General features: G+C 39.4%; 1 protein-coding gene across 2 annotated transcripts; it reads left to right on the top strand.

The window, feature by feature from the left end:
* Window positions 1-5: 5 nt before the first annotated feature.
* Window positions 6-13,303, top strand: atxn7l2a (ataxin 7-like 2a). 2 transcript variants are annotated; one of them, XM_084101333.1, is made up of 10 exons: window positions 6-221; window positions 999-1,067; window positions 2,075-2,399; window positions 4,005-4,243; window positions 6,547-6,629; window positions 8,147-8,358; window positions 8,519-8,693; window positions 9,477-9,598; window positions 10,681-11,521; window positions 12,988-13,303. In XM_084101333.1, exons 1-10 carry the CDS (start codon window positions 92-94, stop codon window positions 13,003-13,005), a joined length of 2,214 nt encoding a protein of 737 aa, XP_083957459.1. In that variant the 5' UTR covers window positions 6-91; the 3' UTR covers window positions 13,006-13,303. The 2 variants fall into 2 exon arrangements, with proteins under 2 accessions (XP_083957459.1, XP_083957460.1); XM_084101334.1 differs by lacking the exon at window positions 6-221 and adding an exon at window positions 800-881.
* Window positions 13,304-13,904: the final 601 nt, after the last annotated feature.

Genomic DNA, 13,904 nt, shown 5'->3' with positions numbered 1-13,904 from the left:
CTACATTTCACAGAACAAGTGCGCGCGCACGCAGGTTCCCCCTGCGCCCGCGGGAGCGCGCAATGTGACGTCAGCGCCTTGCCGCGCAGTGATGATGGCGGTGCGTGAACGCGCAGTTAAAGTAATGGCTGCTCTGGAACGGCGGGTGCCTTGTCTCGATGATTTCGTGGGCCAAAGCTGGAGCGTCTGGACGGAAAGAGCCAACCTGACAGCATCGGAGGGTGAGTGAGCACTTCGTCGCCGGTATTTCTCCATCAACCACAAAAAAGTCTCACGGATGTGCTTTATTTTTCGTGGAAAAGGCACGGCATCCCAAACCATGTTACCCAAACAAAGAACCTGCCGGGTCCTAGTGCCGGCCGGGTTACGCGCTTGCGCTCTCTCTCTGATCAGTGTCGTCATAATAGAACGTGTTCCGTGTTCGTTTTGTCTGGAACTTCAAATGTAACAAACGCAATCAGTTTGAAACCACGAATCTCCTTTTGTCAACGGGCACATTATCACATCAGTTAATAGTGCAGGGTTCATTTGCAGGTAGTTTTTATTTTGGCCCCACCCACAGAAGAGCTTGTGCTTCACAGATGACCAGTTCATGGCACAGATTGCATTTCACATTGAAAATCTTGGGGAATAAAACCTAAACTATTGGCTTGATCCCATATTATTACTCCCATTAAACACCATAGTATGCGTAATTCAATACATGTCCCTTTTTCTCACAGTTTTGACTCCATTTAGTGCATTCAAGACTGTAACCATCTATTCTGGACCAAATATAGTCCACCTTAGAAGAAGAACCCATCATAGATCTGAATATTGGAGGGGACACATCCTTCTCAATGTTTACCATGTTTCCGGCCTTTTGGATTGTTGGATTTAAGGTTGGATGTATATAAGAGCCCCATATGTGTTGGTAAAGCATTGATGGATAATGCTTCAATAAAGGTCATGTTTTTTATGTACCCTCTCTCTACACTTCCTCCAATCACTTTTCATAGGGTCCGATGGAGATGAATACAGCAAGAATGGCAAAAAAACGACGGAAACCATGACGCTGAGGAAAGAGGGTAGGCGTTATATACTTTACTTTGATTTCATCGAGAGACAGCGGTATTATCATGAAATGAACCCATTTAGTGATGGACTGATATATAAGCTGAATAATTGGCCGGTATTTGGCTGTTTTGAGATTATCAACATTAACAAATAATGTGGTGGTTCTTCCTCTCAGGTCCAACATCTATAAACAGCCTTATAAATGTATAATAAACATGTTCTTTTGTGAAATTCAAGTAAGTGTCATATTTTTTCATTCAATATCAGTAGTTTAAATTCAACAGCTATTATTACAATGTTATAAGGTGAACTAAGGTAAATTACCCAGTTTAAACAGTGCAATTTACCTAAATTCAACCTATCAGCATTATATAATCCATCAACCACCCTTCTCTTTAAATTTTGGCACAAATTCCCACATTGGTTGACCTGTAAACCCATTCTAACATTCTGTAATTTCACCCTTGTAGTAAAAAACCCTTATAATTAACATTTTTCTAATAAAGACTATTGGAGTTTTTCAATTATGACGAAGAAAGACCTAAATATATATGTTTTCTTTTAAACAATACCAACGTGGTAGCTATGTCAATATGCACAATATTTGGCAGGTGAGACACTTAAAATTGCTGGAATTATTTTTTGGTCAACAATTAATAAAATTACTGACAGCTTAGTTGATGAATATATATTTATTCTGTTTTCAGTTTTAAGTGAGTTTTAACTTAATTGTGCAAGCAGACATCGATTTTGACCAATGCTGATAACCTTAAGATAATAAAAAATGTTGTTTATTTTAAACAAATAGTTTAAACACAATATCATATTTTTGTGATGATAATGTGAAATGTTTATGTTAAATTTTACCGTAAGATTGTCAAATATCGAACGGTCACTACTAGTATGAGCTGCCTAGCAAGTTTAGTTAACTTGAGTCCTTCTCTCTGGATGTGTGAATTTAGAAACAGAGTTTTCGATCATAGTTAATTTGTCCCTATTGTTTTGTATGCTTCTGCAGATATGTCCATCTTCGGTCATTATCCTGGGCACGATGACTTCTTCCTGGTGGTGTGTGGCCACTGCAGTCAGGTGGTGAAGCCTCAGGCATTCGAAAAGCATTGCGAGAGGAGACATGGCCCTCTGGGTAAGCTCTATGCACACCTCCGCTCCACCCCACCTCCACCTCAGCAGCAAAGACCTCGTCACGGACACACCCCTCCCTCCCACGGAAGCTCCTCTTGGAGTGGCAGGAACCAGAATGTCGGGCCCCCGCGGGCGTCTCCACAATCTCCCTCTACTCCGCCTCAATTCAGACACTCAAAACCTCCGAAAGATGGAGTTTGGTAAGATTAAAGAAAATCTGATCTTGTTATTTTATGTTTAAGTTATAGTTCACCCAAAAAGGAAAATTGTCATAATTTGTCGTTCCAAACCTGTAAGACTTTTGTTCATCTTCGGAACACAAAATTAAGATATTTTTATTGAAATCTCATCATGTCTGTCTGTCTTTTGAAAGTCTATTCACCCAAAACTCTGTTCAAAACGCTTATAAAGAGAGAGCCTGGTTAAAACCAGACCATTCTCAGTAGTAACTTGAGTTATGGTCTGGCAAAGCTTCATTAATAACTCATTTCCAAAGGGGCGTCACCAACGGACGTCGCTCAAATGCCTCTGGGCGCAATTGGATAGACCTAAAACCAATCAGAGCGATCGTCATCGTGTAAAGCCATATGCTGCGTCCCAATTCGCAGTTACACTTCGCCAATAAAAGTATGTACTCTTTTTGTGAAGAAAAGGTATTTACTTTTGAATGTGTAGCAAAAAATTAGGCAAGCTTTGGGACATACTACTTCGTCATCTTTATTGGACGGATCTGTCGCGTACATCCTGTCACGTAAACTGCCCTGTCAATCATCTTGTCACAGTTAAAATCCTCTATTAAATCTAATTTAATTTCCTACCGTTTCAGAGAGAAATGTAGTAGTACGTTCATCTGCCAGTGGGTCTTTCATGGAGACTGTCCTCATGTGTTTGCAATTTGAATATAATAATGCATTTAAAAGTTGGTGCACTTCACCAACGGACGTCGCTCAAATGCCTCTGGGCGCAATTGGATAGACCTAAAACCAATTAGAGCGATCGTCATCGTGTAAAGCCCGCCTCAACGTTTCTGATTGGTGCCTCGATTTCGACGGATTAGAAATTGGCTTGAATGGGCTCTTTCCCAGACTACTTGCAGAGCAAATCTAAATTTGCCGGAAGTTTGTCTGGGTTTTCCCAGGCTAATAAAGAGATTGTAAAAAAAAAAAAAAAAAAAGTACATTTAATCCAAGTTTTCTGAAGTGACACAATCACTTTATACGATGAACAGTTTTAATTAAGGCTTATATTCACATATAAACATTGATCAGCAAACATAAACAGAAGCTCAACCATACTTGCTTGACGCGCAAGAAAAAACCTCTTGCAGGAAGCTCAAATGTGCTGGAGTGACACATGAGAATGAACCTCATTGGTTCTTGCTCGTCAAGTGAGCATGCTTGAGCTTCCGTTTACCAAATTTGAATGCAATATGTACGTTCGCTGATCAATTTTTATATGTGAATAAAAGCTTAAATTAAATCTGTTCATCATATAAAGCGAGTCTCTTCAGTAGACTTGGATTAAACTGCTAGATTCATATGGATTTATTTCACATTCTCGTTTTGATGCGTCAGAGTTTCGGGTGAATAGACTTTCATTGGTGGAACAGAAATCGTTGTGTTCCAAAGTTGAATGAAAGTCTTATGGATTTGGAACAACATGAGAGTGAGTAAATGATGACCGAATTTTCATTTTTGGGTCAGTATCTCTTTAAAAGAGTGTCTGAAGTGTAGGAATCTGATCATTTGTGGTTATTAGCAACATAGACAACCTGTATAATTCATAAATGACTATCTTTTCCCCAGGCACTCGCCTTCAAACTCGAGTCATTCAGAATCAGCTGTTTTTAAGCAGCCGCCTCCCATCGAATCCACGCGGAGCTCCCCTCCTCCTACTCTCAGAGACCCCCCATGGCCACATGGAGGCCCGTCGCCCAATCGGCCTTCCTCAACTGAGAGGCCTCAATCCCAGAGAAGCGAGGCTGCCTCGAACCCTGTCGCCTCCGGACACCTCCGTGGGCCGAGGACGTACAAGATGGTCTCCAGTAAGTCCTGACTGGAATTAGACTGATATATTGTAGACGTTATGTAGCTCCGCCCCTTTTTAGCGCTGTGCTCGTTGTTCTGTCTTCCGGTTTATATTTCCACAGCATGAAGGTAAGATCTTACGGATTTAAGAATGAACAGCTCATTTTAAAATCTTCTCAGTCGACTGACATCTGTTATGACATCCGCTTCAAACATTAAAAATATAACTCATGATAACTTTCGTTAACTTTACAATAAGTCAATCCACTTCACCAGCTAATTACTTTTCGACAGCGATGCCATAGAAATATACAGAGCTACCGCAAAAAAGGAAGTTCAAACACTAAAGGTGACTGCGCACTTTGTTTCTCTGGCGCATAAGGTCTTTGCATTTAATAATCATCACTTGCCTATGGTTGCATCCAAATTTTCAATATTTTTCCATGTGAATCCTGCTGACTACTTTGGGTGTACAAAGGATGCATGTCTAATTATTAATGTATATGTATAATTAGCCCCCAAAGTCATGTGATTAGGCAGTACCTAGAAGAGTAAATCTAAGCATAAAAACGGCTTTAGCCACAGAAAGGTCCTTGAATGCTTTATGGAATTATGGGGAAACCAACTATGTGTGTGTGTATATATATATATATATATATACACATACATACACACATACATACATAATATATTATATATGTATATATGTGTGTGTGTATGTATGTATACGTAAACACAAACTCAGAGGAACAACAACACTGTACACCGTGTTATGTATTTAACAAAAACTAGTCCAAAATGGAGAAGCCATGGGTGACAAACTAAGTACAGCCTTTCTGCTTCCATAGGAATTAAGAGGTTAAGAAGCAGTCAGGAACTTCTAATCAAATGCCTTTGATTAACTGATCATCAGCAAGTGTGATCAACTCTAAAAGTAGGAGTTTTGGCAGTTTTCTGGTCAGGATCTTTCAGGTGTGTGTTAACACAATGCCAAGGAGATCAGCAATGATCTTAGAGAAGCAATTGTTGCTGCCCATCAATCTGGGAAGGGTTATACAGCCATTTCCAAACTATTTGAAGTCCATCATTCTACCGCGAGGAAGATAATTCACAAGTGGAAAACATTCAAGACAGTTGCCAATCTTCCCAGGAGTGGATGTTCCAGCAAATTCACCCCAGGGTCAGAACGTGCAATGCTCCCAGAAATCGAAAGAAAACCAAGAGCTACACCTCAGACTCTACACGCCTCAGTTAACATGTTAAAGTGATAATACAATCAGAAAAATACTGACAAGTAGGCTATGGCATGTTTGGAAGGGTTGCCAGGAGAAAGCCTCTTCTCTCTAAAAAGAACATGGCAGCACAGCTTAGGTTTGAACAAACCACAAGACTTCTGGAACAATGTCCTTTGGACAGATGAGACCAAAGTGGAGATGTTTGTCCTTAATGCACAGCGCCACATTTGGAGAAAACAAAACACAGCATTTCAGCACAAACACCTCAAACTAACAGTCTAGTACTGTGGTGGAGGGATGATGATTTGGGCTTGTTTTGCAGCCACAAGAAAATGGGCATCTTGCAGTCTTTGAGTCGAACATTAACTCCTCTGTATTACCAAAGTATTCTAGAGTCAAATGTGAAGCCATCTGTCTGACAGCTAAAGCTTGGCTGAAATTGGGTCAATGATCCCAAGCACACTAGCAAATAGAGAATGGCTGAAAAAGAAAAGAATCAAGGTGTTGCACTGGCCTAGTCAAAGTCCAGACTTGAAATGAAATGCTTTGACAGGACCTTAAGAGAGCTGTGCACAAACAAATGCCCCACAAAACCTCAATGAACTGAAGCAACGTAAAGGAGAGCGGGCCAAAACTCCTCCACAACGATGTGTGAGAGATAAAGTCATATAGAAAATGATTACTTCGAGTTATTGCTGCTAAAGGTGGTTCTACAAGCAAATAAATCATAGGGTGTACTTGGTCACACATAACGTCTCATTTTGGCTTTAGTTTTGTTAAATAAATAATGACAGTGTAATATGTAATGTGTTCATCTGAGGTTGTTTTTACCTAATTTAAGACCTGCTAAAGACCAAATGTGTTTTTTTATGTCCTGATATGTAAAACCATAGAATTCAAAAGGCTGTACTAAATTATTATATTAAATAATGTATATACAACACTATAAATAATTTATAGTATAATAATAATAATAATGAGTTATTTTATATAATATATATGGCTCTCTTGGCTTCTGAATTTATGTACCATTCATGCAATATAGAAACATGAATTTGACCAGAAATTTTCAAATTTTTCTGCAGAAAAAGAATGTGACCTCGACAAGCACTGTGGTGTGTTGGACCCCGAGAGAAAGAAAGTTTGTACTCGACTTCTGACCTGCAATGTGAGTTGACCATCTAACCATAACCTGTTTTTAGTGTGCAACGTTTCTTATTCGTAGTTTTCTTTATTCAGGCAGAAGCAGAATGCTTGCTTTTTACTGTCCTGTAGTTGTAGTGGAACCGTATCTTGCCATCAGAGTGTTGAAGCCCTTCACTGGACACTGGTTTCAGTGTGTAGACAGACAGGAAGTTCAGCCGACGTGACTAACAGGAAATGGGGAAGGGATTACAGGAAAAGCCTCTCTTCATTTGTGTAGCACAGCTTCAGGTTTTTGTTAAATCAACAGAAATTGTCTGTCTGTAAGACTAGTCAGTGCAGCTAAAATACCAATATAACAATTCATGAACCTCTGTTTTCCTTTCATGTTGTCTTTTTTACTAAATCATTGTATCATGAGAAATATTTCACAGGAACTTGCATGACAATTTTTCAAGTGAATGACTAAAGAAGTATTTGGGTGATAAAAGATTAACGATTTAATATTCATGAGTTATGAGATTGTGAAGCTATCTATAGGAGTAAGAAAAAGCACATTAATCGGCCTAATAAAAAGTCTATTAAAATCATTGAGGGTGAAAACTGAATATTGCAAAGTGATGTTGAATATTTGATATATCCAGCGTGTTTACTCAGGTACCCAAATTAAGGAACAATGTGTCTAAATTATGTTTTTCAAAATCTAGGGCATAGTGTTACACGTTATATTAAATGTTTTTTGGCCATACATTTAGAATAACGCATTTTTTGCATTGTGCAGTCATCATCAGGGTGAATGCTGCTTCTAAATTACTTATTCAAACTACACAAAAAAGGCTTAAAGGCTTTCTATTGCTTAAAGCTGCCGTCGGCAACATTTTTTTGATCATATTCAGTGAAATTGACACTATAATCCGACAGAACAACATAAATAAAGTGGTTTTAGAAAAAACCCCGAGCTTCTAACTCCACCTGGAGCGTGTTATTTGTTTAGCAAAAATCCACCGCTCCCGGATCATCGGGTCCAATCAGCGCAGGGGTGTGTGAGAGGTCGTGCACACGCCACAGATCCCCTCTCCCTCACGCACGTAACAATATCACATGTACACGCCTGAAGTTCGCCTGAATATTGCATGAAGCGTGATGGCGGAGAGAAAATCTACTAACAAGCTTCCAATTCCTCGGTTATTGCTCTCTGGATAGATTAGCCAGGGCAGCCTACCTCCGAGTCCATGGTGTTGATCGATGCTGAAGAGACGGACGCGTTCACAGAAAATCAGGTACACACGCACAGTGACGCACTGACGAGCACGACCTCGATGGGAGGGTGCTCGCTGGTAGTGGGGGAGGGGCATGAGAGTTGAAAACATTCAACAGACTTGCCGACTGCAGCTTTAATATTCCACAAAAGCCAAAACCACAATTCCTGTTGAAAGCGATTGCGCTCTCATCAGTTCAAACCAGTTAGCATATGTTTTATGAATGAAAGTGTGTTGCAGGGTTTCAGTCCAAAAAAAACCATCATCATCATCTTTCCTCCAGATTCATTCCATTCATCAGCGCAGGAAGGTGCAAGGCAGAAGTAAAAACTTTGACCAGCTGGTGGCGGAGCTGAAGATGAATTCGAAGGCTCGGGATCGTGTATCTCAGGCCCCGGAGAGTTCAGCTGCTCCGACTGTAAGCCCAGAACCTCCCAGAGATGCACCTGCACCGCCGCTCTGCCGGAGACCTCTGACCAACAGCCCTGCATTTAGGTTAGAAACATTGATTTTAAATCATATCTCTCTATAATATATATATATAGCTGAACACATAAGCTGTTCTTATGTGAATGCAATCTGTAAGTGAACTGTTAAAGTACGTTACCTGTAGTTTGGTGGAGTCTTTAAAGACATCTGACTGTTTATGTGGCAGAACACCGACATTGTCTGAAAGCGTGGAGGAGGATAAACCCCATCTGGAGGATGGCAGCACACGACCACACTCTCCTCTCACCCAGGCCAACATCTCAGGTGATGAGAGCGAAGGAGAAGGGAACGATGACCCCGCAGACTGGCACTCAACTCCATGGCATCCCAAACCAGCCGCGGTACAAACAAACACTTACACCGTGTCATCTAGTATTACTATAATTATGTAATAGCCAGGCATTAAGAGTTATAGACGTAGTTGAGGTGTGCATCACTATTATAATTGTTCATAATTAGGCTTAGAGATATGAAAAAAAACCTTAGTAACTGCATAGCAATGCCCTGGCAAACAACCGCAGAGTATCCTAGTATTGTGACAAAAATCGAACCGCTTACTTCAGACATAACAGGACATTGGGTCTCATTTTACTAAGCATGCATACGCACAAATTTGTGTGTGAAATCTAAAGATTAAACTAAACTAAAATGACTAAAATTTATTGTAAATTTATGAAAAAATGTGGGAACAACAGAAACCACACATGCGCAAAATACACATTTACACACATTTCTCTGTGTGGCCTTACAATCGTGTTATATAAAAGTTATATTTAATCTTAAGACTATTATTATAATAAATTAATTAATGAATAAGGCAATTTAATTTTGTCTAAATATATTTCATCATACGCAGCTTTCACTGTATTATAGCTTCAGCTGCGAGGTTTCTCTGAATAACGCAGATATACGCGTGTGTACAGCTGGCTAATGAAAGGTCTGCATAAAAAGTGTTTATTATGTTTGAACTGGGTTTGAGAATTACATGCTTGTCAGTCATCGCTCGAGGATTATTAGTGAATTCAACCCATTGTCTGTGGTCTTTAAATACTAACTCTTTATACAGTCTATATATTTGAAAGAAAGATTTTTAAGAGTGTTAATCCTTGACTTTCCCCCCATAGCTCTGTTCATTTGGGAGTCATTCTCTGGGTCACGGTGTCTTCACTTTCGATCGACGATTGCACCATCTACGGTCTGCCATGAGTGTCATGGTGGAGAACCACCTCAGCGCACATCTGTGGAAGTAAGAACCTTCGTAACAGTATGATTGTGTCATAGATGCAAACAGTGTGGTCATATTAACAAAAGGCTCAAAAGCAGGTACTTCTGCTGTGGCAATCTCCAAAATCTCATAAAACACATCACAAACATGTCAAAGTAATACTTCACCTTGATATCAAAAGGAAAAAATAAGAAATTATAATGAATTGTGAACAAAGCTTTTTTCAAATTTTTAAATTGCATAGTTTTGTACTGCCTTTTTTATGCTGATTTCAATCATTTTATTACGGCAATGAGAATCACGTATTCTTTCTTCTTTTTTCGGACCACAAAAGGATCGTCTGTATAATGGTATCATTCTGTCATACTTTTGCATCTTTTTAAAAAAGCTTTTTGCTGGTCGCTATTCTCTTCCATTATATGGACAAGCAGGAGCGGGACATTTTTAAAGCTACACTGTGTCATTTTTTTAAGTTGATTCTTAGCAAAAAACACTTTGTTCTTTCAAAATTATGTGCTCATTCATGTATAATTCCTTCCACCAACTAATCAAGTATTCTCGCAAGCGTAGAATCTGCCATTCAGAATACATATGAGCGAGTCGCTCGAATGGCGGCAGCCATGTTGCGACTCCATCTGTAATATTCAGTTGGTAGTCATATACAATTTCACCGCTAGATGGAGAAAATCTTACACAGTGTAGCTTTAAAAACAAATCATTTTGTGGTCCGAATAAAAGAGAAGGGCATAGATGCATTAAAACTACACCAGGGTGAGTAAATGATAACTTAATTTAAATTTTATGGTGAATTATCCCTGAAAATACATAATGTAAATTTGGTTTTTGTCATTTGATCTTTGGGTAAAATGTGAGCGAGGCTCGATCTTGACACTCTCAGATTATGTGCTTTTGAGCCTGTTCCAAGATCCACTAGCTTCATGGTATTTCTTCAAGGTAGCTCTAAGGTTAATCTCCATTAGTTAAAGCTCTTCAGACCCTAACAAAACCGATTTCTTTCTCACAAAGCTGTGTCTTTACTCCCTGTGCTGCATGCGAAAGTCAATGTTCTTCTGACTCCCCCCTGATTCCTCTCCTACTCACAGAAAAATACCTCAAGCATCAGATCCTCATTCCCAGAGTCCCCCAGCCAAGCCTGCAGCTGTTCCTGCCTCTCCTTCCTCCATTTCCCAGCATTCCAAACAGAAAGCAGGAAGTCACAACCCGACTTCTCTCAAGACTTCCTTCTACTCTTCCCACGGACCAGGCAAGGAGCCAAACCCGCAGGGTTCATCCACCAGCAAGGCTTTCGGTCAATCCGAGAACTCGGGGGGTGGTCAGTCCACAGCCTCCCCTTCTAAACTCGTTCGAACTCCTGCTCAATCGGGCCCCGGTCGGCCCAAGAATCCGGTCGGCCGCCCCAGCAAACATCAGCTGCGTCTCAGGGATACAGATCGGACGTCCACGACGGACTCCTCTGCACTGCGCAAACGGAAAGCCTCTTTCCAAGAGTCGGACGCCATCAGCCCGGACAAGAATTGCATGTCCCAGAACAAGGGGCGGCCCCTCATCAGCAAAACGCCACCGTCAGCCTCTCACGGACAAACTAACGGCTCGCTTTCGCCGGGAAGCAAGCCGCGTCCCCAGCTCACGCCCTCGGATCCCCACGCGCCCTCCTCGTGGGCCTTTAAGAGGACTCACCCCCCGGCCCACCATTCGGCGCCGGACGCTGTCCCGCACAGCCGAGGAGTGGACTCAGGACTGCATGGCAGGGTGGCCAGCTTTGATCACAAGGGTTTGGGGAAGAAGCGCAAGAGCAGCGGCTCCTCTCCGCCCTCCAAACCCCACCGGCTGCCCACCTCCCCCCATTCCGGCTTCTACCCCTGGAAAGAAAGCAAAGGGGCGGGACTCTCCATAGGAGGGGAGAAGAAACTCAGCACACAAAAGGTAAGCAAATGTTTAGTTTCGTTCGTTTGTAATATCTCTTTCCACTGTAACTCTGGAGATATGCTTATATATACTCTGGAGATGGGCTTTAATGAAATTTACCAATACATTTGTACAAGTAGGTCCAGATTTAAAGGGTTCACCCAAAAATGAAAATTGTCATTATTTATTGACCCTCATGTCGTTCCAAACCCACAAGACTTTCGTTCATCTTCGAAACACAAATGAAGATCTTTTAAATGAAATCCCTCCATTGACAGCTACGTAACTACCACTTCAAAAAGTTCATAAAGAAATCGTAAAACTAATCCATATTAATTGAGTGGTTTAGTCCAAATTTTCTGAAGCAACTTGATCACTTTATATGATGAACAGTTTGAGTTTAGGCTTTTATTCACATATTTATCAACACACATCAGTTATGATAAACAGAAGCTCAAGCATGTTCGTTTGACGTGCGAGAACCAATGAGGTTCATTCTCGTGTTACGAAGCACGTTTGAGCTTCAGCGAGAACCAATGAGGTTTTTTCTTGCGTGTCAAGCTTATGTTCACTGATCAATGTTTGTGAACAAAAGCAAAATTCTATTTGTTCATCATATAAAGTGATTCTCTTCAGAACGTTTGGACTAAACTGCTCAATTCATATGGATTAGTTTTATGATATGTTTATGGATGAATCTCTGTGAACAAACCCTTTTTATTTATGTATCTATAAATATTTTGTTTTTTTGTTTTCCATGCTTTTTTTTTTTTCATAGTAAAATACAACCTGTAGCTGTACTTTACCCCTTTTTTGCCAAATAATTTTGTCAGATAAATACTTTAACCAAGTTTTGTGTTTAGTTCTTCCCTCATATTTAAAAAATATCAAATATTTTCCTCATATTTTGATGTTTTAATCAAACTTGTAGGGTTAGGGTGCAATTCAGTTAATTCCTTTTCCTGTTATTTCATTTCAACATCATGTACAAATTATGAATAAAAGCGTTGTAATCTGTAGATTTCTCTTGCAAGAATGCATTGATAAAAAAAGTGACATTAAAAATGTTTTTCAAATAAATGCTGTTTTTTTTACTTTCTATTCATCAAAGGAATATTAAAAATGTATTATGGTTTCCATAAAAAAGCACAACTATTTTCAACATTGAGAAATGTTTCTTGAGCAGCAAATCAGCATATTAGAATGATTTCTGAAGGATCATGTGACACTGAAGACTGGAGTAATGATGCTGAAAATTCACAGGAGTAAATTGTAAGCGTATTATGCAGTTGTGCTTGGAGTCAATTGTTTTCAATTGTGCAGATGTAATTTTTTTTTAAATTTTACAATATTCAAGTATAAAGAGGTTTTTAAATGCGTTTTAAACAGTCTTACTTTCATATGCAATGTTGCTTTTATGAGGGGCTTGGGTATAATATGGTTTATTATCATATTAATTGTTTTCTATCGCCTTTTTTCTGCAGCCAAAATTGCACCACTGAGAGTGCCAGCCTTACAAGCCACTAAAAGAGCGAGCCCTACGAACTCTACCATATAGAACTATGGACGCAGGACTCCGGATGGTTGACTGACTGTTTGAATTGTGTATGTGTGTGTGCGCATGTTTAGCTACTATGAATGTCTGTCTGTCTGTCTGTGTGTGTATGTATGTGGACGTGTATGAAACAAGATGGGGGAGTGAATTTCTCTGTGAATTCAGAAAATACCTCAGAATCTACTGAATAATGCTGCTACGTAAATGTTGTTTATAAAATGGATTAAAATATTCTTTATACTCAGCACTGTCTGTATTTCACTCAATGTTTTGAGAGAGAGAGAAAAAAAACTATATATATATATATATATATATATATATATATACATATATAAAATATATAAAAATATTTTGATTTATTTTATAAAAGTATTTTTAATACCACTGAACGAAATGTATTACACATGTTTTTTTGTTTACTTCATGCTGGGTTTTTTTTTTTTTTTTTTTTGTTTTTTTAAATGGCCCTAAAACTTAATCGTCTTGAATGCGCTCATTTTAAACTAAATCTTTTTTTTTTTTTCTTTTTTTTTTTAAATCCATATCCATTAGATGCTGGAAAAAAATAATGGAAATCCATTGGTTAGTGGTGTGGAACCCTGTATTTAAGAGCACCACACCTTTTCTGCCAAGTGTACAAAAATTACAAACGGGTCAGCGGTTCGCCTCTAGATGTCTTTCTGCTCTGTTTTTCTCACTTTTAAATGTCTTGTGCATCCATTACTTTGGCAAAATCTTTGCTCTTAAATATTAAGTAGGTTACTGTTAGGTATCATGTTTATTTTGAATATTAAAAAGGCTATGTCGACGTTCCTCGGCTATTGTCCTATGGCGAACGCTCGTTCA

The sequence above is a fragment of the Abramis brama genome, assembly GCF_963993115.1.
Source record: "Abramis brama genome assembly, chromosome: 23".
In the NCBI taxonomy this organism is placed as follows: Eukaryota; Metazoa; Chordata; class Actinopteri; order Cypriniformes; family Leuciscidae; genus Abramis; species Abramis brama.
This window is presented reverse-complemented; position numbering and strand designations above follow the sequence as displayed.